At 44.7% G+C, this 25,535-nt stretch overlaps 1 protein-coding gene across 9 annotated transcripts in view; it reads right to left on the bottom strand.

Annotated features, from left to right (window-relative positions):
* Positions 1-25,535, bottom strand: part of Ncapg2 (non-SMC condensin II complex subunit G2) — a 62,836-nt gene that overhangs the window by 35,408 nt on the left and 1,893 nt on the right. For 4 of the 9 annotated variants that reach the window (XR_004770083.1, XM_035445137.1, XM_035445136.1 and 1 more), the window contains 14 exons: positions 22,583-22,771; positions 21,976-22,090; positions 21,023-21,073; positions 19,887-20,041; positions 18,992-19,126; positions 15,500-15,594; positions 14,130-14,199; positions 11,424-11,510; positions 9,226-9,318; positions 7,899-8,024; positions 7,066-7,245; positions 4,956-5,108; positions 3,094-3,316; positions 2,766-2,869 (listed from right to left, as the gene is read on the bottom strand). Coding sequence is in view for 8 of the 9 variants with exons in the window: in XM_035445137.1 (XP_035301028.1) it covers positions 2,766-2,869; positions 3,094-3,316; positions 4,956-5,108; positions 7,066-7,245; positions 7,899-8,024; positions 9,226-9,318; positions 11,424-11,510; positions 14,130-14,199; positions 15,500-15,594; positions 18,992-19,126; positions 19,887-20,041; positions 21,023-21,073; positions 21,976-22,090; positions 22,583-22,771 (1,776 nt within the window). In the remaining variant the exon portion in view is untranslated. Of the gene's footprint in view, positions 1-2,765; positions 2,870-3,093; positions 3,317-4,955; positions 5,109-7,065; positions 7,246-7,898; positions 8,025-9,225; positions 9,319-11,423; positions 11,511-14,129; positions 14,200-15,499; positions 15,595-18,991; positions 19,127-19,886; positions 20,042-21,022; positions 21,074-21,975; positions 22,091-22,395; positions 22,518-22,582; positions 22,772-23,227; positions 23,454-25,535 lie in introns of those variants that run through there. The other 5 variants (XM_035445140.1, XM_035445138.1, XM_027417036.2 and 2 more) reach the window with 5 other exon arrangements.

The following is a 25,535-nucleotide window of genomic DNA, read 5'->3' on the forward strand; positions in this document are numbered from 1 at the left end:
AGATGAAAAAGAAACAAAAAAGGAGGGAGAGAAAATAGGGGATAACCGGTCACACCCTGGTAAATTTAAAAGACCTGTTAATCCAGCGGGTGTACTTCCATCAACACCCCCATTATTTGGTACCCACTCCTTCTTACTATTAGAGGAGCAGAGGAAATTACAGATGGCTTTCCCAGTCTTTGATAGGGGAAAAGGCCATGCATGTTATTCAACACTTCTTAGAGGCCAAAGGATGCCTGGGGCTTTAAAGCCTCATAAACATTGACGCTCAGGGCCATACTGAGGCCAAGCGCCAAACCTCAGAACCTAAAAGGCCAAAGGAAATGGTAAAATAAAAAGATATCTTAACTGGTCTTTGGAGAGAACCGGATCCTATTCTCATAAGATCCAGGGGAGCTATGTGTTTTTCCACAGGATGAAGAGAATCCCCTGTGGATCCCGAAAAGACTCACACAAAGAGCCCCTTCGGACCTTCAAAAGTTGAAACTCCACCCTCTCCCCGGGAGTTGAGAGCCGCTATTATTATCCAGATTAACTCCTGTCCTTGACGGAGAGATTGTCATCATAGATCGCTTAAGGGGTGGGGGTGGGATTGTTTGGTGCAGCCGTTTGCTGCGGATTGGTGTTACTTCTCTGGCTGGTCTGTAGGCTCAAGGCTCAAACTAAGAGAGACAAGATGGTTATCGCCCAAGCGCTTGTAACTTTAAAACAAGGGGCTTCCACTGACATTTGGTTAACAATGCTTAAGCAATAGGCCGCCGGCCAGACAGCTCTTGCACACCCAGAGCCTAGGCTCATTGCACAGGGTAGAGTGTCTGGTTTGAGCAGCCCATGAGGGATGTTTAGCAAGGCATCGCACAGAGAGTTGCCCAGTATGCAGGCTTCTCTGGGAGGCATGTTGTCCTGCATAAGGGTTGCCTGCCCTAGTCTCCCTTTCCCAGAAAAACGGCAGAGGACAGGTCGAGAGCGCTTCGGGTCAAGCTAACAGCCTGATGGCGACTCTTGTACACAGTCTTAATGTTTGATTGGGAAGGTACAACCTCTGCCTCTATCCCTCAACATATGGGTGACCTATTTGCTTGTAAAAATATAAAGCCTTATCATTAATTAATAAAAAAAGGGGGATCTGTAGGGAGCCGTCCCTGCATTCTCCATTACAATGATGGTGCCTGCATACCAAAATTCCTCTCCGAGAGCTGATCAACAGACCTGGCTTGTGACCTGCACAACAGAGACTGACTACGGAGACAGACACATGATGAAGGAAGTGGCTTTCTAACACCGAGATAAGGAGGATTGATTCAGCTTAGTTTTAACCACTCAAATGTTACTACAAAACTGATGTTCAAAGAATACAAAGACGCAAACATAACTTCTCCACAGTTAGCGATGTCGGCATGCACTCAAGGCTTTGAAAGGCCAATCAGATTCATAAAGCAACCTGTTAGTGATTTGGATGCTACCAGAAGAATAATGTGACAAACCGATCATAGGTTTGATTCTGGGGTTAGCCTTACTTTTTCTGTGCTTTAACGCTGTGAGCAGAAAAGGAATTTATTGGAGCACATTTACATTTACACTGAGCATTATAGCACGTGATCACTGCATACTGACAGCTTAAGAAACATAAGTAAGTTTATTTATTTTAGAGTAAACCACAGAAGCTCAATACTTTAGCACAACGGCCTCATTAAAATTTATGAAACCTACATTTCCCCTTTGAGAATAACACTTGAATAATGTACTAGGCTCTTAAGCAATAGTTCCTTATTTTATTTTAGCAGGCTAGGCTAAAATATTTTAGCAATACAAGGCTCCTAACTAATTATTCCAAAATTTTATTTTAGCAGAGAGTATCTTCGGATGTTACTGGATAGCCATGATAAAATCATTTGTGTGTTCATTTGTTTTTGTGTATGTTTGTGACGGGGTCTCTCTATATAGCCCTGGCTGTCCTGGAACTCACTCTGTAGACTAGCCTGGTCTTGAACTCAGAGCTCACCTGCCTCTGCCTCTTGAGTGCTGGAATTAAAGGTATATGCCTTGCACCATGAGACAACCCTAAAAGACTTGACTTCAAAACTTGGACATAGTAGTGTATGCTTATAAACCCAGAACACAGGAGGCCAAAACCACAATGAAATATTTTAGCTACATATGTGTTCTTAGAATACCTATATAACAAGTTATACATTTTGTCTAACATGGGTTACAATGTAGCAAAGATGTGTATTCTAGTCCTGTCAACCTAGAATGAGAATTTATATAACCAGCTAGGTATTTTATGCAGAGTACAATGGAAATCATTGTCTTTTCTAATGACACAGAACTTGGTATTACAAGCTTTCTCAGTAGTGTCTAGCCACAAGGGTAAAGAAATTCTCAAGTAGTACCTTACCAAATTCACAATCACTTTTGCAAAGTCATTTTCAATCCCAGCCATAAGGCTACAGCAGCCCACAGGAGGGTGCTCACCCACTTCTGCCAATGCCAACTGCCTCTCATGCCAGGCTGACCTGCAGTTTGCCTGCTGATTATGGCACAATCTACATGGTGACTTAGCTAAGTCTCCGGGAAAGCTTCCCACACTCTATCTACAATGCAGGGAGAGTACAAGGGGCTCAAACTCTAACTTCAAATAGCTCTGAGCACATGAGAAGGCACTGGTCAGCCAAGGTTATGGACATGAAATCACAGTGCTCTATGCACTCTTTTCCCTCCCCTGCACAGCTACTTGTCTTTACTGTGAAGCAAGAGCCACTCACACTGGCATTCTCCTTCTCGCACTCCTTATGGGCCTCCGGGCACTCTCGCAGGGTCCTCTGGATACAGGCATTCAAGCAGTGGCGGATGACGTGGATGAGCTTGGCTAAAGAGGTTAAGATAATCAATACACGCGCCTTGTATAAAATTAACTTTCTAATTAGAAAACTATAATCTCAGACAGGAAAGGATATGACTTTCAGGGAAACCACTGAGAGATGCCAGAGAGCACGGAGCTTACTCAGATGACAAACACTGAGCGTCTATCTGTAGCATCACGAGCTATGCTGGGGGAGGAGCAGCAGGATTCGGGGAAGCAGAGATTCAAACCTATGTTGGTGCTGGCGGTGTGTTCATGGGCGTACTGATAGAACTTCCTGGCCGCCGCGCGATTCATCTGGATCAGTGTGACACAGCGCTCGCACCACACCTCCTCTGGCTGGTTCACAGGCAGAAAAGAATTGAAGATGAGGCTCACCAGGCGCCGAGACACAGGCCGAGCATCGATTTCCAGGCGAACCAAAATGTCCTCCATGGGGCATATTTTCCAAAACTGGAGGGTAAGAATGGAGGCGTGCAAAAGGAAGTGAGCAGTTGGTCCTACAATCTTGAGAACGGCTGACGCTTCCAGGACATAAGCAAAGGACCAGTTTTTATATTCAAGAGAAATCATTCCAAGTAGCTCTATCAGAACCTGACTTTCCCGTGAACAAAAATAACAAGTCTACATTTTGAAGAAATGTGTCACATGTAAGGTACAGCGGGAAGAAAGAAAGGTCCACTCTGATTCCTAGGAGCACGACTAATGCACAAATTAATCTAGCTGACCACTATATTTGTAGACCTGCGAAGCCATCAACTGGTCTAGTAACAGAGGAGCTTTTTAACCTGCTAACAGTTTTGAAATAGACAGCCCACTCATCTTGTAAGAGGCTCAGGGCATCCTTCCTCACCACGCTAGGACAGCTGACCTGCTCTCTCCACCGTGGGCAGTCTCCTGGTCCAGCTCTGGAACTCACACAGCCACACACCCCACAAGAGACACAATTAGCACCGTGTGTTTGTTTTCAGTGGGGTCTCAGGAACCCTGGCCAGTCCTGAACACACTTTGCAGCTGAAGATTACCTTAAATGCCCGATCTTCTTGCCTCCACCTCCTGAGTACCAGACTTACAGGCATACATCACCTTTGTGTATGCTACACCCGTGTTCTACCAACTGATCAACTCTAACACAGGCGTCTGGCACTTGGGCAGCTCCTCCACAGGGCCCATAACTGTCCTTACCAGCGCGCGCACGCACGCACGCACGCACGCACGCACGCACTTACTTCCTGGCCAAAAGCCAAGTTCAGATAAGTTATATGTGAGTGCAAGGCACAAGCTGTCACTTTGAGCAGCATGCTGGTGGCCACGTGGGTCACAATGCTCCTAGCAATGAACATGCCAATGGATACCCACTGGCACTGAGTGTTAGCATTTGCCCGAGCTAGCCCTGAACTCCTTTTGAACCTGAAGTCCCCTTGTCTCAGTGGTAGAGCACTTGCCTAGCATTCGTGAGGCCCCAAGTTCAACCCCCAGCATCAAGGAAACAAAACTGAATTGGAAGAGGACAACTTTTATGTCTTCTTTATTGTGTCAACAGACTGGCCCGTGCCTGGTGCATCCTTACCATGCTACCAGCAATTCCTTGGTTCATCTGACCTTAGCAAGTAACAAGGAATACTTGAGTTCTTACCATGTGCTAGATATGTAGAGATGCGTTAAACATTTCCATACTTTTAACACGTAATAAAACAGGTATGGGGGAAGTTGCAAGATGGGTCAGCAGACAGAAGTGCCTTGTCACCAAGCCTGACAACCTGAGTCCAATCCCTGGGACCCACATGGTGGAAGGAAGAGAGATCCCACAAGTTCTCCTCTGAACACACATGTCCCACCACACGAGAGATAATGTTTAGAAAATATGTAAAGGGATTGCTTATGTGAGTGTCTTTCAAAATGAAGCATGCATTGGTATTTCTAGAACCTTCTTTCCATGAGAAACACAAAACAGAGTCTTATGACAACCGAGCAAATACACTGGTTGTCAAGCTGACTGAGAAGGTTCTCAGAACTAAGATTAGTCTTTCTGTTGGGGGAATCACAAATGTGCTTTGTGTATTTCACTCTTCTCGAAGAATGTCCTGCTTACCTTTGCAGCTCTCACAGCTTTGATTTTCAGCAACAACTCCACAAAAGCCACCCTCACTTTCTCTGAATTATCGTGGAGACTATACCTGAGTGGTGGCAAAAGCTGTTCTAACAATGGGTGGCTCAGTTTGTTATCCAGAATAATTGGCAAACACTACAGAAAGAGAGAGAAAAGCATCTCAAAATCAGAATGCAACAATAAAATGTTTAGACAGGAAGCATCTAAGGTGAGGCTGAGTCTATTCCTGCCAGAAAACACCACCTTCAAGCAAGTTCCCCTCAAAGGCATGCTTTGGGGCTGGTAGGATGGCTCAGCATGATATTCCACAGAGGCACAACTGAGGACTTCTACAGTGCTAGTGACTGGTACTTTGGAAAGTAGACGTTTTATACAGAAAGCACTTCTCTTCTTTGAAACAGGGTGTCCACCCAACTCAGGCAGACTCCAAACTCAGAATTCTCCTGCTTCATCCTCCTGAGTATTTCTGGTACTCTAGGTCTTGGCTACACATCTGGCTAGAAAATACTTTAAATTTGGATTTTTAAAAGCTTAATTTGGAGACTGAAAAGATGGCTCAGCAATTAAAATCATATACTTGCAATTGGCAAAGGACTTAAGTTCAGTTTCCAGCACCCATGGTGGATGGCTCACAACCACCTTTAAGACCAGCTCCAGGGTGTGGGTGAGCTGACCCCTGAGAAGGTGAGTGTAAGAGACTGAGTCCCACCCCTCATCTACCATATGCCGGGGTGGGCAAGGGAGAAAAGCACACACCCCCATTCCCCTTGAAGCCTGTGGTAGGTGGGAAAGCCATCCCTGAGGTCACTAGAGCAAGAGAGTTAGCCCTGCCTCTCACCAGCTGCAGCACTAGGTATAGTGGCCCCTATACCTTGACTAGGCAACACAGTAGAGCTGTCCCCTGGTGGTGTAGGTGTGGGCAAGCTGACATGAGAACAGGAGAACCAGCCATGTGTCTTGCCGCTTCCTACATAGGTGAGCTAGCTGGGGCAGTACTGGAGAGTTCACCATGGTTTTGAGGATCAAGGAGAGCTGGCAGGATGAGCAACCCAGCAACCAGCCAAACCCAGAACCAGAGCTCTGAGTTGGCCCATCCCATCATCCACCCCATCTGTTGGGGCATGGGAAGGGGTTGGTCCTATAGACCCAATATTACAGGATCTCCATGACACAGGACAACAACAGGATATCCAAGAGGAGCCCCAATGAGGGTCAGGTATTAATGATGTAGAAAGAAGCCAGAGACCTCAAACTACATCAACAACTCATTCAACACTCGCACGTAGCAATGTATGGACTAAAGGACTGTGTGACTGATTCACTGTGTCACACTACAGCTTCCACAGTGAGACTTTTCTTTTCTCTTTATCTTCTTTTATCCTGGGGTGGGGGGATGGGAGGGTTTACAAAGGTAGAGGTTGGATAGGAAGGGACAGGGAGATGAGTGGGATCAGGATGCATGATGTGAAATCCACAGAGAATCAATAAAAGTTAAATTTTGAGAAAAAAAAAAAAGACAAGCTCCAGGAGATCTGATGCCTCAAGCTACTCTAGCAGAGGACCCAAAGTTCCATTCCCAGCACCTACATGAAGGCTCACAACCATCCATAACTCTAGTTCCATGCAATCCAACACTCTCCTCTGGTATCAGTGGGCACCAGGTACATACACAGCATATAGCCAAAACACCCACACACATAAATTTTTTTTCATTTTAAAAATAAACAAAATTATACAAAAAAAAATTTCTTTAACGTTTTGGTCTAAAAATACAACCACAGCCAGGTGGTGGTGGCGGCGCTCGCCTTTAAACCCCAGCACTTGGGAGGCAGAGGCAGATGGATCTCTGTGAGCTCCAGGACAACTAGGGCTACACAGAGAAACCCTGTCTTGAAAAAACAAAGAGGGAAAAAAAAAGGAAGAGAGAAAAGAAATACAAGTACAACCCCAGTATCAATAACATTTTCCCTACTGAGTAGGACAACATGTGATTTTTTAACATTTTCCCTTTCTCTCTAGTGCCTAAAAATCCCTGTAGTTCTACAAAACTATTGTACGATCAAACATTACCTTTATACATCTAAAACCCTACCTTAAAAACAGAACAGCGAACATCAGCGGAGCTGATATCAAACGCCAGCTCCCCAGTGACTTTCTTCAGGAGATCGACGATAATGGTAGGGGGCATCATTTCCCAGTATTTACACGTTATTTTACAGACGCCAAGGACGCCTGTGGAACGGACCCTCGGGTAAGGGTCTTCTAAAAGGCTCTAGAGTAGGAGAGGGAAAAGGGTTACAAGTCTTAAATTATCGTTTGTGTTACATATTGGCACTCTGGGAATTTAAAATCTAAGACATGTATGGCTGCAGAAATACTGGCCATTCAGTCCACGTCCCTAGGAACCCTCTGGGCACTAGTTCCAGGATGCCAAATCTGCAGCAGTTCAGTCCTTCATATAAAGCCACACAGCATCAACCCATGCTTCCCATATAAGGGTTACTTAGATGAGTAGCTGTTGTACTTATACTGTTTGCAGACTAAAGGCATGAAATGAAATTGCACATGCCCCAGAGGGCCTCACAGACGAAGACACTGAGCAGGGCAATGACCTGCCCAAAGTCACAAAGCTATCACATGGGAGTGGTGGAGTCAATCTGAAGAGAAGTCAAAGTGACAACACTTCACTACTGGGGACAAGGCATGCATCCCCATTAACACAAAAACCACATAAGGACACATAATGGGGTGTCTCAAGAGTGAGCAAAGGGGGAGGAAGGGATATTGTGGGTCTGGGCTTCAGGGGACATGGGAAAAAACGGGTACTCCTCTGTGGGAGGGCCCTGCTGGCAAGCAATGACCCTGCAGCCAGCTACAAACCATACGGGTTAGCAAGCATGGAATGCATTCTACAGCAATACGTACGTATAGTTCTTCAAACTGCTTCTGGATTTCACTGTCCATCTCAGTGGCAATGAAGTTTGGGTCTCTAACAGGGAATGCTTCAACAAACAACAATGCAGCGTTGGATCGAACTTCAGAGTTTCTGGCCTATGAAAATACAGTCCTTTTTCAAGTCCAGAGAGCCCAATGCTCCCAAAGTAATACTTCCATGGTTTTAGTACAGATTCATTTCCAAATTAAAGATTGTTTCTGGGGGGCTGGCAAGATGGCTCAGAGGGCAAGGGCATGTGACCCTGAACTTGGCAACCTAAGTTCAATTCCAGGAACACATAGTAGAGAGAACTGACTCCAACAGGTTGTACTCTGGCCTCCACACATACTCCCTACCACCTATAAATAAATAAATTGTAACAACAACAACAAAAAGATAATTTTAACCTTTAAATCGGCAAAACTAGGCTGTAGTTGTAGCTTAATGGCAAAGCACACACTTACTATGTGTGCCCTGGCCTCCACTCTTGGCATCGCCAAAGTGAGTGTCAGCCAAACTGTGTAGAGTCACCCTTAAATTAAGCCAAACTCTCAATTCAATGTCAACAGACAGACAACAAAGATCAGCTTCCCCCACTTCAAAGCTGCATTTGACTAACTTCGCAATTACCAGCCTATTGAAAAAAAAAAAAAAGAGCTGGAGAGATGGCTCAGGGGTTAAGAGAACTTCCAGAGATCCTGAGTTCAATTCCCAGCAACCACATGGTGGCTCACAACCATCTGTAATGTGGTCTTCTGCCCTCTTCTGGCCTGCAGAGATACATGCAGGCAGAACACTACATAATAAATAAATTTTTAAAAAAAAAAGAGTACTTGTGTTGTTGACATTGTTATTTACCACCTTCTAGTCACGCCAGACTTCTGTGTAGAACAGGGTGTTCTTCAAAACACTCTGTGAGTGTGCTTGCCTTCTGCCCATGAGGGTGTCAGGAAAGGCAGGCGGCACAGCAGTTACTCTACCCAGCCTCACTGGTGTTTGTGCACACCCCCGTCACCCTCTGGAATGATTTTCACACAGCTGCTTACTCTGTCCTGAACTGATCCACCTTTGTAGTTAAGTGGGTGGAGACATGTTCTTCATAAGGGTTGAAAACTGAGAGCCAGGAATGGTGATACACTTATGAGAGGCTGAGCAGGAGGACACGTGAGCCCAGGTGCGGGGGATGGGTAACACAGTGCAAAACCATGAGAAATAAAGCCGTAAGGCGCTGTCTCCAGTCTTATTTTCACTGCCTCAGTAGGGTTCTCAATCACACAGGCTCAACTCAAAGCACTCGAAACACTAGATGCTCATTACCTTCAGTCCTCTCCACAGAATGGGCTTGTACAACCTATACAGCATCTCTTCCACTCCCTGACGGACTTTCTGTCCGTGAAAGTAACTCAGCACCTAAAGGCCAGAGACAGAGAAAGGAACAAAGGTTACGGAGTTGGGCTGGAGAGATGGCTCAGAGGTTAAGAGCACCAACTGCTCTTCCAGAGGTCCCGAGTTCAATTCCCAGCAACCACATGGTGGCTCACAACCATCCATTATGAGATCTGGTGTCCTCTGCTGGTGTGCAGATGTACATGGAAGCAGAATGTTGTATACATAATAAATAAATAAAATCTTTAAAAAAAAAAAAAAAAGTTTCGGAGTTACTGTAAAGCGCCTGAGTCAAACGTGGTAGCGCACCCCTTGGGAGGCAGATGGTATATATAGCGGGCAGACCCCTAGGGAGGCAGATGGTGTATATAGCGGGCAGACCCCTAGGGAGGCAGATGGTGTATATAGCGGGCAGACCCCTAGGGAGGCAGATGGTATATATAGCAGGCAGACCCCTAGGGAGGCAGATGGTATATATAGCGGGCAGACCCCTTGGGAGGCAGATGGTGTATATAGCGGGCAGACCCCTAGGGAGGCAGATGGTATATATAGCGAGCAGACCCCTAGGGAGGCAGATGGTATAGTGGTGTACATTGGGGGTCAGATGTAGAGGCGTACCCCCTCAGGAGGATGAGGGAGAAGGATGGTAACCCTGAAGCCAGCCTAGGCTACAAGAGTCTATCTCCAAACAGAAAAGCTCCAGAAAAGCCCCAGAAACAGGAAGAAAGGTTATTCTGCCCCACCCCGCCATTGTGACCCTTGCCATTTTCTGGCAAGACCTACAACAGACACAAGACAAATCATAAGGAAGAATTCATGGTCAAAGTAACGATCAATGGCCCTGAATTCTAAAACTGTCTAGGTTCTACCACCCAGTAACACATGGTAGCAGTCTCACTAATTGAGAGGCTGATGCAGAAGAAACCCGAGCCCAAGAGATCAAGGCCATCCAGGACAACTCAGCAAGACCCTACCTCAAAAGCCAAGAAATATAAAACTTAAATTCCTTTTTTTGTTGTTGTTGTTGTGTTTTTTGTTTTTCGAAACAGGATTTTGTATGTAGCCTTGGCCATCCTGGAACTCACTTTGTAAACCAGGCTGACCTCCAACTCAGTGCTCAGTGCCTCCCCAGTGCTGGGATTAAAGGCGTGTGCAGCCACCATTACCACCCGGTTAAAAACTACATTTTTACTAGCCTATCAACGTCCACATGACCTCCATAGAGCTCTGGTTTTAAGGGTAAAATGGAAGAGGGGAGCATGAACAGGACTTTGCCTGACTCTTCTTGACTCAAATGCTCATGAACCCACAATTGTATCTGCTGCCCAGCAGGGATAGGCACCAGTTAACTTAAGTCTGCATAACAAGCTTCTACGAAATTCTCTTTTTAGCACAAGCTCAACTGAGATACTTGATTCCTCCCAAAGCTTATGATTAATTAGAAACAGACCATCTTTTTCTCTGATAGCCAGAACTGACCCACAATTCTGTACAGACCCTTGAACTCAGCAACAATCAATTCTGCTTTGTTACTGGAATCCACTCCTCCAGAAAATTTATTAGTCAAAACCCTCAATGGATTACAGCATGAGTCTGGTTTCCTACCGGAGGGTTTCATTATCTTTGTAAATGTTTTAGAATGTCTCATACTACACACCTCAGGCCAGCTTCCAGCTCACGACCGCCCAGTTCAGCCTCCAGATCAATGGAATTACAGACAGACACCACCACACTCAATAGATTTTATGACTTTCATTGCCAGTAGGGTTTTCTTGTTGAGTACAATATTACCATGTTTTGGTAGTGATGATGCTCTCACTTCACAGAAAGACTTTAAGCAACTTAAGAGAGACACAATCCACTTGCCACAGAGTCACTCTTAAAGGACGCCATCCCAGCTGGCTTAATGACAGTGGTGCCCTTTCTTTCCTCGTCATGGAGCTGGTGGCAGAAACAAACTGCCAGGATACCAAGTATCAGAACACTGGGAAATTCCTTTGACTGGTAGGATAAAATTACAAATTATTTTATTTAGCCAAGACAAACAGAAAGGCTCAGTCTGGAGCTGATGGAACCAGATCTCAGCAACCATTAGCTCATAGTTAGCAGACTGGGGGTACGTCACTCACCTCTCGTACTTTGGAGTGCACGGGAGACCTCCTTGGAAGGTGGATGCCATGGAACATTAAGTCCTGGATGCAGGCATATTCGATGGCCTGAAATAGTAAGAGCAATGATGAGCAGATATCCCATGGGCAGTGTGCACAGGCAGGCAAGAACGGGAGCCTCCCAGTCAGGAGGCAGAGCCGGGGATGTTCGGTCAGAGCTGGGACCATGTGTCCACGCCTCTCACTGTTCCTTGTGTTTCCACATATAAAAAGCATACTTAGTTGCTTCTATTTTATCTGGTGGAACAGTGAACCTGAGCGAAGTAGCAAAGTAAGCTACCCACAACCATCAGAAGCCAGCTGCTCACAACAGACAGAAGTACAGACACTGGGAAAAAGGAGTGTACCCAGGACAGACAGGAGGGACCTCAGGACAGCCACATTGACCTGGATGAACATCACAAGCTCCAACCTGTTGCAAGAGTCTCTCCAGTGGAGCTACATCAGCTCCAGACTGAGACAGAATGAAAGCCAGGCCCACCAAACTACGTGTTACCCCATACTTCAGGCTCTGGGACTCTGTGGCTCCAGGGAAGGTCATAAGTATTGCTTATCAGTATCACCTTGAAATTTTACCTTCGTGAAGTCAGGGACAAATCTCTGAATGTGGGAAACATGCTACCTGACAAATGATGAGATGGGAGCTCATCCCACGTGCCCTAGACGTTACATGAAGTTACATGAGCCATAAAGACAAACTGGGACAGGCAGAATACGGCACTCTCTTCTACGGGTGGCACAGACTTAAAGAGGAGAGCAACACACAAAGCCCTGAGGGCAACTTTTCATATCCTAATAAAAGGCAACTTGCTGCCAAGCCAGACAACCTAGGATTAACACCTAAGATCCACGTGGCAGCAGAACAGAATGGACTCCTGAAAGCTGGCCCCTGACCTCCACGTATGCCACAGCAAACATGCCCACACTCATGCACATACATAAATAATGTTAAAAATGACACAAACAAGAAAAATTAAAAATACAAATAGCTGGTGGTGGTGGCACACGCCTTTAATCCCGGCACAAGTGTCAGAGGCAAGCAGATCTCTGTGAGTTCACGGTCAGTCTGGTCTACAGAGCCCACTCCAAGACAGCCAGGGCTACCCAGAGAAACCCTGTCTTGGGGGAAAAAAAAGGAATATAGATACACACACACATCTATCTATCTATCTGAATTAAAATGATGAAACAAAATTGTTAATTCTAGCATTTAGAAGGCTGGGGCTTGGGCTGGAGAGATGGCTTAGAGGTTAAGAGCTCTTCCAGAGGTCCTGAGTTCAATTCCCAGAAACCACATGGTGGCTCACAACCATCTGTTATGAGATCTGGTGCCCTCTTCTGGTGTGCAGATGTACATGGAAGCAGAATGTTGTATACATAATAAATAAAATTTTAAAAAAAGATTAAAAAAAAAAAAGAAGGCTGAGGCATGAAGATAATGAAGACAATAGAGAGGTGGGGGAACTGGAGCAATGGCTCAGTAGCTAAGAGTAAGAACTGCTTTACCAGAAGACTCTAGTTCCATTCTCAGCACACATGTCAGGTGGCTCATAACTTCCTGTAACCCTACCTCTAGGGGATTCAATGCTTCTGGCCGCCACGGGCCTGAAACTCAGTGTGCATAAACCCATGCAGACCCTCACAGAGATACATAGCTTAAATAACAAAATAAATTACAAAAAAAAAAAAAAAAGCCTTTGTTTTTTTTTTTTTTTTCAAAATAAGCAAACTAAAATAATGCCAAATAATACCCTGGTTCTGTCTTTCTGCCGAAAGACTACACACTTTTAAACTAGTTTATAAAACATCCCCAGGGGAACACAGTAACTTTGGATTCCTAGATGTAGAAGAAAATGGCAAATACTAGCCCTAAAGACCAAATGTTAAGTAGGCAGAAAGGCAGTGTGGACAGAAACCAAACCATCATCCGTAACTGCACTCCACTTGCCCTGTAGAAGCCTTGCCGCCTCCACCAGTCAATGCCTTCTCTCCAAGAGAAGGGTCAGGAAAGACGCTAGCATACCAAGAACACTTCTGGATTAAGAGTTAAATTTTAGTCTTTGAGAATACAGAATGAGCAAACAGACGAGGTGACAGACAGTTGACGGGATTGAGAATGACAAAAGCTGGACCACCCTAACATACAGTACGGTTGGATGGGCTAAGTATAATCAAAGTGAATGTCATGAACTTCTTAACATAACTGAACAGCACCCTCCATGGAAACAGATCCAGACACAGGCGCAGCTTTGCACATAAAAGTAGCCAGAATAAACACAGAAAAAAGAAGCTGGTCAAATTATTTTAATATTACATTTAATTATTTTAATATTACATTTTGTTTAGCCCAGTATATCCAACTTGCAATACCCTTTCACTAGCAACACCCCAACAGCCCAATAACCAGAGGTACCTGGACAGTCTAGACCCAGAGATAACAGAATAAGGAACACAGCCCTTGGACTTCACTGAAAGTGCACATCCCAGTAAGGGGAAAGCTGGGGCTATGCCTCAACATGTGGGCCACAAGGAGAGTCAGCCTGCCACATTATATCAGCATCACTAATCAGCCTCATTTTCAGGTAGACCAGGCACAAGTTTTAGATAGCCCACCCTTGCATATTTAAGTAACTAGACTACAGCAGATACTAAATAAAATGAAAATACCTCTAATGTTTTCCCTGAAGCCTTCTTCCAAGCTCTGAAATAAATTTCTGCAATGTGAACCATCAAAGACCTATTTAAAAAAAAAAAAAAAAAAAAAAGATGTTATTACATGTTTAAATCTTTACACCTTTACCAGGTACCACACTTGAGTCACTCTCCTGGCCTTAGGAAGAGGAAACTGATATAGGATCTGGTTCAGCAAACTGTCTGCAGTATCAGCTACCTGTGATGGAAAGAGGGAGAGGACAGGACTGGGGAAAAGAGGCTGGAATGGACTCCTCAGTCAAGGCCTCAGTAACAATGCTCCCACTCCCTGGGATGCAGTGACAGCCCAGGCCCAGAATTAAATTCTGAAGTCAGAGACTTCAAATATGGACTGGGGAGAGAGCTCAGCTGGTAAAGGCATTTGCTTCCAGGTTCAATGACCTGCCAATGCCTAAATGCCAACTGGTGTGAAGAGAGAAGTTACTCTCACCTCCATGTGTGTGCTATGGCACACCCACATCCAAATAAATAAACTAACAATTCATTAAAAACACCAACTCTTTACAATAGGATTCAACTTTAGAACCATCTAAGTTTAGAAGTTAGTTCGGTGTAGATATTTTACAAACAAGGAGACACAAGAAAGCAATCCAGAACACAGCAAGAGTTTTCCACTCCGACTATCGTCAATCCCAACTCAGTGCTCATACAGCTGCCTGACACTAAGTAGTTTAGAAACTGCAGCTTACCTCAGGTGCAGGAAATGAGCACTCAGCAAATGCACACAGTTGCTTAGCAGCTCTGACTGCTGGCACAGCAAGTACTAACCTCATAGCTCTGGCTTTCCCTACTCAAACCACAGGGCTCCTCACAGCAGCCACACACTTCAGCCCACGCTCAATTAGATGTTGCACTGAATTCCTAACATGCACTTCCTTGTGAATGAGACAGAGCCGTAACTGTCAAGAGAGGCACCAATGCTTTCTGTCCCAGCTTCCCCAGAGACTGGAGACTGAGGGAACCCAGGAACTGAAGATCAGTCAACCTGATCTTCAGCAAACACACCAACTCCAGGGAAGAACTAAGGAACTAAGGAGAACTAAGAAACTACAAATTAAAGTCTCAATCTCAACATCACTACTGGAAAAATGACGAGGATTAGAGGAAAACGGCCACCTAATGATACAGTAGTATATCTTAAGATGTAACTTCTAAGCTTCTAATGTTAATATAAACAGAGTGGTGGTGCACAGCTGCAACTGGGAAGCTGAGCAGTCAGAATGTTGTGTAGTGAGAGGCCAGGCTGGGCTACACAGCAAGACCGCATCACAGGGCGCGCACGCTCACACACCTTTCAAAATCAGAGCAAAGCCTGTAGTACTTACTTCTGCAATCCAGACAACTGATTTTTAATGGTCTCATGGATCATTTTAATAAAGTCTACATTCCAACTGAAGAGAAAACTAAGAAATCTTCTTCCCTGTAAATGAAACAGAGCATAAGGTGGGCATGGTAGTACATGCATATAATCCCAGCTACGTGGGAGGCTGAGACAGAAAGCAACAAAATCAAGGTCAGCCTGGCAACACACACACACACACACACACACACACACACACACACACACACACGTACGTCACCTCCAGTAACAAGCAAAGTTGCAACTAAATGAAACTCTTCTAATAACAAATATTTAAGTACATCCAAAGTCAGTCATTCATAAAAAAGAAGCCCATGTCATTGTCACTTGGCATGTTTGCCCAGTAGCAGAACTGGGAAGTCCTACAGGTGGCACTCCTAACAACAGAGACCCATGGGGCCACAGAAGTTCCTCCCTGGGGTAGAACAGAGCCGCAATGGGCATCTATCTGTCTTCAAGGAGCTCAGAGACAGGGCCACAAGACCTTCACAGGAGTCTGTAAACCTTTCAGTCTGCCTATTGTGGGTAGTGGATAATGCAAAACCAAAGAGTGCCTGAAATCTTTGACCCTATCCTAAACTTCTTTGTTCTCACCAACTTCATAACGATCCTGGAGATGGAGGTGCAGGTGCCAACCCCGCCCCTCACCTCCCCAGTAATGATGTTGCCATAACAACAACCCAAGGGACTTGGCCAATGCACACACATCCCTTAAGTCACACCTTGTTCTCCCCACACAGGTCTGAAAGAACACCTGCTGTTCTGGGCATGGAAGAAACACAAAGGTTTCAGAGTGCCGGCCCTTCTCAGTCAGGGGATGGAGAAGACTTTTCTGGTGGAGCCAAAGAAATTGGTGCTAATCACATATGCCCTACAGGCATGGGACTGGACTTTGCTCTCAGGGCTGAAGAGCCTGAGGAATGTTCTTTGGAAGCTTTCTCTGCTGCTTCAGGAGAAATGGCTGCAGGGACTGGCCCTTCAGGACAAATGCAACCCAAACACACTGTATTAAGGTCTCATCTTGCACCCCAGCAAGGGCACACAGTCCACACTCAATAACCACTACATAGTGACGTCACGTAGCAGAACTATTCTCCAGAAACCATGTTAACATAAGATTATGTTTGAGGAAGCTACCAGAATGAGAAGGGAAGAAGAGGAAGGATGCAGAGGTCATGAGGGAGCAGAAAGGTGAAGAATAGAAAAAAGGATATGTGGTAGGGTTTCAGTTGGGGGGTGGTAGAGGAGGAAGGGAGGGAGAAGAGAACTGGGATTGTCATGTAAAACAATCTTGTTTCTGATTCAAATAAAAAAAGAAAAAAAAAGATTATGTTTATTTGTAGTATTTAAAGAACCTGAGCAGGCTAGGCAGTGGCAGCGCACACCTTTAGTCCCAGCATTCAGGAGGTGGAGGCAGGCGGATTTCTGTGAGTTCGAGACAAGCCTGGTCTACTAGTGCTAGTTCCAGGACAGCCTCCAAAGTCAGAGAAACCATGAGTTTGAACAAAAAAAAAAAAAAAACACAAAACTGGGTAGGACTGGGAATTGAATCTAGGCTTTGTGTATGCCAGGCAAGATCTGTATCACTCAGCTATAGCCCCAGTTCTAAAAATATTTCATACATAAGAATTCTTACAAAATCTCATTTACAATAAGTACATAATAATTACAAAAAAATTGTTAAGACATTACACAGGGGCTGGAGAGATGTCTCAGGTTAAAAGCGCTGGCTGCTCTTCCAGAGGTCCTGAGTTCAATTCCCAGCAACCACATGGTGGCTCACAACCATCCGTTATGAGATCTGGTGCCCTCTTCTGGTGTGCGGATATACATGGAAGCAGAATGTTGTATACATAATAAATAAAATCTTAAAAAAAAAAAGACATTACACATTCTTTTTTTAATTTTTTTCATGCTAAGTTCTCTAGTCTGTGTCAATTTACATGTAAGGCCATCTCAACTGGAATTGGCCATGTGAATTGAACTTGCTCAGTTCACTCATGGGATTGACCATGAGGGGTCAGAAACCTCTCATTAGATTTCCTGAATGGTGGAAAAAGAAATGGAGTCGACTGTGTGATGGCAATTTTTGTGTATATGCTAAATGAACATGATCATGTGGTCTGGAAGAGGCTTGGTAATAGAGCACTTACCTAGCATGCATGAGGCTCTGGGTTTAATTCATGGTATACACATACCACACCCTCCTCACCTTCACATTGGGTACTGTTTGGTCAACCTGATGCACGCTAGAGTCATCTGAGAGCAGGGAACCTCAATTAAGAAGTCCAGTGGGGCATTTTCTTGATTAATCAATGGTGTGGGTGGGACCGGGCCATTGTGGGTGGCGCTACTCATAGCATGTGGTCCTGGATGGTTTAAGAAGCCAGGCTGAGGGGCCAGAGGAAGGTGGAATCTCTGAGTTTGAAGTCAGCCTGGTCTACAAAGTGAGTGCCAGGACAGCCAGGGCTCTCAGAGAAACCCTGTCTCAAAACAAAAAAGTTAATCCCCACACTTAGGAGGCAGAGGCAGGAGGATTGATCTCTGTGAATTTGAGGACAACTTGGTCTACATAGAGGGTCCCAGGCTAGCTAGGGCCACATAGTGAGATCCTGTCTCTTAAAAAGGAAAGAAGACTGACTTTTCAAGCAACAATATTAAAATAACAATAACCATACACTTAAGGCCTGGACAGCCAGAGCTACATAGTATTTAGAAACCCTGTTTCAAAAATATAAAAACCAAAACAACAAACAACCATGGGAAGCAATCCAGTATACAGCACTCTGTCCTGGTCTCTGCTTTAGGTCCTGCCTCTAATTCCTGCTTTGAGTTTCTGCCCCAGTGATGGAGTGTGGCTGGAGAGTTTTAAGATGAAATAAACCCTTTTCTCCTCAAGTTGCTTTTGCACATGGTATTTTATCAGAGCCATAGAAACCCTAAGACACCTCCCCCATACAAAAACAAAAAAAACAAAAAAAAAAAACACACCACCAGTGGAAATACAAAAGGGAGCAGATCTCAGCCATAAGGATACGTTTTCTCATACTTATATATGCGTAATTTGTTTGTATATAAAGTCTGGCTCCATGTCAGTCTCCAAGGAGTAACCACCTTCTCACCGTGACACACACACTCACAATACTATATAATATATATATATATGTACAACCCCCGCCCCCAAGAAAGGGTTTCCCTGTGTGGCCTTGGAGCCCTTCCTGGAACTAGCTCTTGTAGACCAGGCTGGTTTCAAACTCACAGAGATCCACCTGCCTCTGCCTCCCAAGTGCTGGGATTAAAGGAGTATCACAAACGCCCAGCTCTTAATGGCTATGCTGACCTTTCCACAAAACAGCAGGGTACAAACAGCAGCCACAGGAACTTGAGACGATAATCCATTAATAGCCCACTTACAAGCCAAAAAAGAAAAAACAAACAAACAAAAATAAGTACTTACCTCTTCCTTCTTGATGTAATTAACATTTATGAAGCACTCGAGTAGCATGTCTTTAATGTCTCTGTTTTCCTCCAAGTCATAAGCAAAGCAGTACAAGGCCTGGTGGATGCGCCACAACCGAGACATATCTGCGCCCTGAGGATGACATGGGAGGGAGAGAACCAAGAAGCACTTGCTTTTGTTTTGTGAACAGTGAAGTTGCATGTCAAGCTAAGCACATATTTTATATCATAAATGATGAACATTATAGGGTCATAAAAAAGTAGGACTTAGTGACAGCTGAAAAAAAAAATTTAAGGTTCACAGATGCTTTGTGGAGTTCTACAGAACACTCTGGGCTTCAGTTTTGGGGCTTTTTACTTTATTTTTTTCATAGGGCCTCACCTAGCACCCAGGCTGGACATAAACTTCCAAACTGTTCTTCTCTGGCCCAGCCGCACCTAGGCCTTCACGGTGATGTGAAATACTTCCCGTAACAATCCTAACTCGTAATGCCTACCTTTCGTCCAGGGCACTGATGACTATGTGCTCAGTCCTGCTCTAAGATATGTCCAAGGTCAGAGAACCACAGCCTTCTCCTCCCACCCTCCACCCAGTAACGAAGGAAAATCCACTGCACAGCTCGGTCACTCTTGCACCCCTGCCGTCTTTCCACTATTGCAGAACTGGGAACAAGATACAGAGGTGCAGTGACAAAGAGGATGGCAGCCACACCTTGAGATGAAAACACGGGAGGAAAAGCCCAACTTTGAATCTCTCGATGGACTGTACACCCTTTCCTGACCTCTACATCTTCTCTGTAAGAAGAAACGCCCCTACCATGGGAAGCTGCAGATCCACACCCTCCTAGCTAATCTGACCCTCAGTATTTCCTGACTAATGGAAGCAAACATACGGTTTTGGTCTCCAGACTTCTCCGCAGCAGCATGACAAATGCCGTCTTCCCCATGTCCTCCTTGGCGGGCAGGCCCTTTTCCCACCATTTGACACACAGATCCTGAATAGAGTTCTGGAGCTTTTGTTCAGATTCGGGCAGTGCATATAAAATACCTGGAACACAGCACAAAGGGTATTTTCCCTCTTATTAAGCAAATTATGACCGGTTCAGACTCAATAGTACAGAGTATTATATGATGTGGCCCAGGGCCTTGCTACACAAATATTAGTTTAATTTATCAAATACACATCATTTATGGAATTCCAATAATACCTAGTTTTTAAAAAAGATTTCTAAGTGTTATTAAATAAATAAATAAATAAACAAACAGGTACAACAAGCCAGGAAGTGGCGGCGCCTGGCGCCTTTAATCCCAGCACTTAGAAGGTAGAGGCAGGTGGATAGATCTCTGTGAGTTTGCGCCCAGCCTGGTTTATACAGTGAGTACGGACAGCCAGGGTTGTTGCATAGAGAATCCCGGTCTTGGGGAGGGAGAAACAAAAATAAAATAAAATATAGAATATTAAAAAGAAAAAAAAATGCTAACGTCAGGAAATCAGACTAAAGCAGCATCTTAAGAATGTAATGTTACCCAAGTGATGCTGAGACTAAGAATGTGATGAGAACATTTGTCCCAGGAAACTATACCCAAGTGAACCAAGTACTCAAAAGCTAGTTCTTTGAAATCCCTAAAAGAAAACTGTTATGTTTATAAAACAACTATGTGTAAACATTTTATAACCAGGCTTTTCATTAAATCAGACTAGTGTACTGTGTTTAACACCACAGTCTACAGGCAGTTAAAAGTTAACAAAAACTAGCTACGAGAATTAACAATAACTCCAGAGATCAGTCAGGATCATCCTCTAAGAAAAAAATTCAATGACAGATTCCTGGGCTCTGTGGCAACAGAACGAAATGAGATATCTGCAGCCAGATCAGCCTTTCAGCAGCACTTGTTATCATTAGTCCTGAGCCCAGGCACTGTCCTGCAGAACCTATAAGTAACAGTCGTCAGCAACTCAGAACCCTTGTCAGCCGAGCTAATTCCTCAGGGGGCCCTGACAGAAGAGAACTTGAGTGCAAAGACGTACCTTTAAAGTTTTGTTTCAGGCTGCCACACTGCTTGTGAAGACAGGTAACTTCTTTTTTTAAGAAAAGGTTTATTTATTTGTTTGTTTGTTTTATTATGTATACAGTTCAATCTGTATGATGCCTGCATTCCAGAAGAGGGCACCAGATCTCATTACAGATGGTTGTGATCCACCATATGGATGCTGGGAATTGAACTCAGGACCTTTGGAAGAGCAGCCAGGGCTCTTAACTGCTGAGCCATCTCGGCAGCCCATGACTTCTTCTTAAAAGGTGTCGTGTTATCTGATAATCCAGGCAATGGTGGAGAGGATAACCTAAAAGCCCTTCCCCTAAAATGAGATTGATGACTACCCTTTATGCCATCCTAGAGCCCTCATCCAGTGGCTGATGGAAGTAGAGACAGACATCCACAGATATACACTGAGCTGAAATCTGGAATTTAGTTGAAGAGAGGGAGGAATGAAGATCGAAGGAGTCTGTATCCGGTTGGAGAAACCCACAGGAACACTTGGCCTGAACAAGGGAGAGCACGTCGACCCCAGATGCTGTCTGGAAGGCCAGTACAAGACTGATCCAGACCCCTGAACATGGATGTCAATAAAGAGGCCTCTGCACTCCAGGGAGCCTCTGGTAGTGGATTAGTATTTTTCCCTGGTGTAAGAAGGGACTTTGAGAACCCATCCCATGTGAAGGGATGTACTCTGGCCCTGGACACATGGGGAAGGGCCCAGGACCAGCACAGGAAGATTTGGTGGACTTTGCAGAGCCCCCGTTGAGGGCCCTACCCTGCCTGGGGAGTGGGGGGTGGATGGGGTGGGGGAGAAGGGATGGAGGAGGGGAGGGAGAGGGAGAAGGGACTTACATGTGAAACAAGCTTGTTCCCTAACTTGAATTAAAAGAAAAAAAAAAAAAAGGTGTCGTGTTAGTGCTCATTACTGAACATGCCACTTACCATTTAGTATGACGGCACACTCCAGGAGGGGCCCATAGTTCTCATGTTCATTTATTACAGATATGGAAGCAAGAATCACAGACGTAATTGCGTGTGTTATTTCTATGCTCTTTTTCTGTAAATAAAACATTAAGACATGAGTGAGATAAAATAAGGAGCCTGATGCTCAACTTTAAAGAAACAAATCAAATAGCTACTAAATCTCTAAAATGAAGCCACCTCTAACTTGTTGTACAAAGCAGATTAAAGCTGAATATAAGTCAAATGTCCTAAAAGAATCATAACACTGAGTACCAGCAAAACGGCGATTAGCAGGATTGGTCAGCAGGTGACATTACAACAAACAGAAGTGGCACATCACACATCTTAACTGAAAAGTTCAGTTGTTTAAGCCAGGCGTGATGAAGAACGCACACACACCTCTAGTCCCAGCCCTGAGAAGGCTGAAGCAGGTGACCTTTGGGGTCAAGGCCAGCAGGGTATGCATGTGAGTTCCAGGCTGTCCAGGGACTGATGAGACTCTTTCAAAAAGAAAGTTCAATTGTGCAAATAAACGATCTTTTCTAAACACAGTAAAGAGGAACTTTTGTTTCTGACAGATAAATACCATCTTTGGACTGGGCTCTGATTCCATCCTATCTTCACCCTGGCCTTCCACTGTGTGCCACCCATCCACAGGGCTTTCTAACAATGTCTCCGTTAGTAAATCCTTCAGCCTTTGCCACAACTCTTCTTTCTGTTTCCTGGATAACTCATCTAGTAACTCGCCTAAGTTGAAAGGATCCGAAGAATCGTTCTGCAAAATAAAGTAAAAAAAAAAAAAAAAAAAAAATATAGAAAATTAGTTGTATTCTTTTGTTTGTTTGTTTGTTTTTGTTTTTCGAGACAGAGTTTCTCTGTGGCTTTGGAGGCTGTCCTGGAACTAGCTCTTGTAGACCAGGCTGGTCTCGAACTCACAGAGATCCACCTGCCTCTGCCTCCCGAGTGCTGGGATTAAAGGCGTGTGCCACCAACGCCTGGGATTGTATTCTTTTCATACTGGTATTAATAGCAAAGTTTTAGTACTTAGTTACATGTTTAAGCACTCTGTTAGTTTTCAAATCCTTTCCTAACGGGGAAAAAGAACAGAATTACCAAACATAAAGCATCAAATCTCCCCGCCACCTCCACCTCTTCTTCCTTAGAACCTGATCTTTAAAGTTTAAAATTTCACCCACTTAAACATCCCCAAAAATCAATTAAATGTCCACACCGGACCCCAGGCTTGTCGTCAAGTGTAGAAGTATGGCAGAGGCAAATGGCAACAGGAGCAGCAATAACCAAAAGCTCAGATTTCCTTCCTTCGGCTCTTTGTGCCACCAACAGACCATCCACATCGTCTGCCCTGGACAGCCGTCTGCCTGAGCATCTCCAGCTTGCTAGCCTCTCTTCTCACTTGGGCAGGCTGCCCAAGTCTCTCTGCCTTGTCAAAATGGTACCTAGGTACAAAACCCAGTAAAGGCCTGTCCAGCAGCCGTCCTGGAACAATCCAAGTACAAGTACATTCACAATTATATAGCCTTCAGAGTAAAGTTAGCAAAAACAAGGCTATATGACAAGTTAATAAATTAACAAGTCATTCATTAACAGCACGGGCATGCTACTGAGCACCAATAAATAAATACTGAAGAAGTACAGAACTACTGAAACTAACATTACAGAAAATGGCATATCGTAACACTCGATCTGATGAAACCGAGCAAGGCACAATCCTAAGACAACCATGTAAGTCTTTTGTTTTACAAGTTACACTAAGTTATTAAGGGTAAACAAGTTTACTAATGCTAAACTAAAAAAGACTAATAAACATTTCACCAAGATATCTGCTAGCTGCCAAGCAACACCACAGAGACTCAACATTAGCAGGCTACTGGAATGGAGGGACTTCAGAAACATGCACCTTCAACAGGCCACTGGCATGCCACTGAGTCATTACATTTGTCTTTCCGCGCGCGTGCGTGCGTGCGTGTGTGTGTGTGTGTGTGTGTGTGTGTGTGTGTGTACACATCTGTGCACTTGTGTAAAGACCAGAGGTGATGCTATCGGGGTCTCTTATTGAACCAGAGCTCATGGACTGGATAGACTGCTACCTATCAAGCTCCAGGGATCCTCTGGTCTCCACCTCCCAATGCCGAGATAATAGGCATGACACATGGGACCTGGTCTTTTACAAAGGTGCTAGAATACAAAGTCAGATTCTCATGCTTGCATAGGAAGCACTTTATAAACTTACTCATCTCCTGGGCTCTCCATTTGCCTTTTAATATTATTAACTTACTTTACCATCAGTCCAGATCACTACAATTTTAGTTAAATGGTGGCATGTGTCTTGCAACCATGTTCTGGGCATTAAATATGCATGAATTACACTTCCAACACAAACCAGACACACTTCTAGGAGGCAGACATTTACACAATTGTAAATTATTATTTTGCTCCTAAAACATTACTACTACAGTATGACCTGTGAGTTTATGCCATCTTGTAAGATCATTTGTCTTATGAAGAAAATGTTTCAGCCATGTTGCCAGCCATAAATCCATTATTAGGCTCTTCTCTAACTCTGTGCCTTTTGACTTTTCACTGCACTATCTTAATCAAGACAGGTCAGGAAGGTTGGCTTGGGGCTCCTGGAACAAAGGGCCTAGCTATCACAGCACAAGTGCATGGCCGCACTCTAGTCCCTCGCTGTTCCTACACCCTCCACCACCATACCCTCCCAGAACAGAAGCTCCCATCTATGTAGCTCACGGCAACCAGGCTTCTCTGACCTTCTGATAGGTTGTCAATCTACCTTTTGGCCACCACCCTGGACACACTCTACAGACAAAGGACTATCTTTTCCCCCACACCTAGGCTATTCGCTCACCGTTATATCCAACCAAACTGTACCGCTACCTCTGCAGTTGAGGGCTTCCAACTTCCACCGCAAATCTAGTGCCAAAGTTAAACAGTGCTACCATCTCGGGCTGCATGGTGTGGTCCCTCAACCTGCTCTGTACCTGCAGGCAGACAGGCACTGCCGGCAGCAAAGTAACACTTTCTTCCCTCTTCTTACTGCCTTCCATCCTAGCTCCCCCTCCACTCTTTGGTTCCTCTCCTGTCTGCATGCTGGCTACTCTCTGCCTACTGGACAAACTCTGGCCTTCCTAAAATAGCAACGAGGGTCTCTGCAGTCATTTGCATGAGAAGTGTCATGTTGTGCCCCCACCCCTTGGGTAATTTGAATATTTGGTTCCTAGCTGGTGGCACTGTTTTAGGATGAGGACGTGCGTGAGCTCTCTGCTTCCTGCTCCTGCTGGCCAGCACACCTCCCCCCCATGATAAGACTCTTATCCCTCTGGAACCATACACCAAATGTACACTCTTATCTGTTGCTTTTGGTCATGGCATTTTATCGAAGCAACAGGAACATAACACAGCTTGCCATCTTCGATGACTTTTCCCCCTTGCACCTACCCCTGTGCAACAGTCCTGCCAACCCTCTTCAAGGTAAAACACAACCAGCTTCCTCCAATCCT

The sequence above is a fragment of the Cricetulus griseus genome, chromosome 5 (assembly GCF_003668045.3).
Source record: "Cricetulus griseus strain 17A/GY chromosome 5, alternate assembly CriGri-PICRH-1.0, whole genome shotgun sequence".
In the NCBI taxonomy this organism is placed as follows: Eukaryota; Metazoa; Chordata; class Mammalia; order Rodentia; family Cricetidae; genus Cricetulus; species Cricetulus griseus.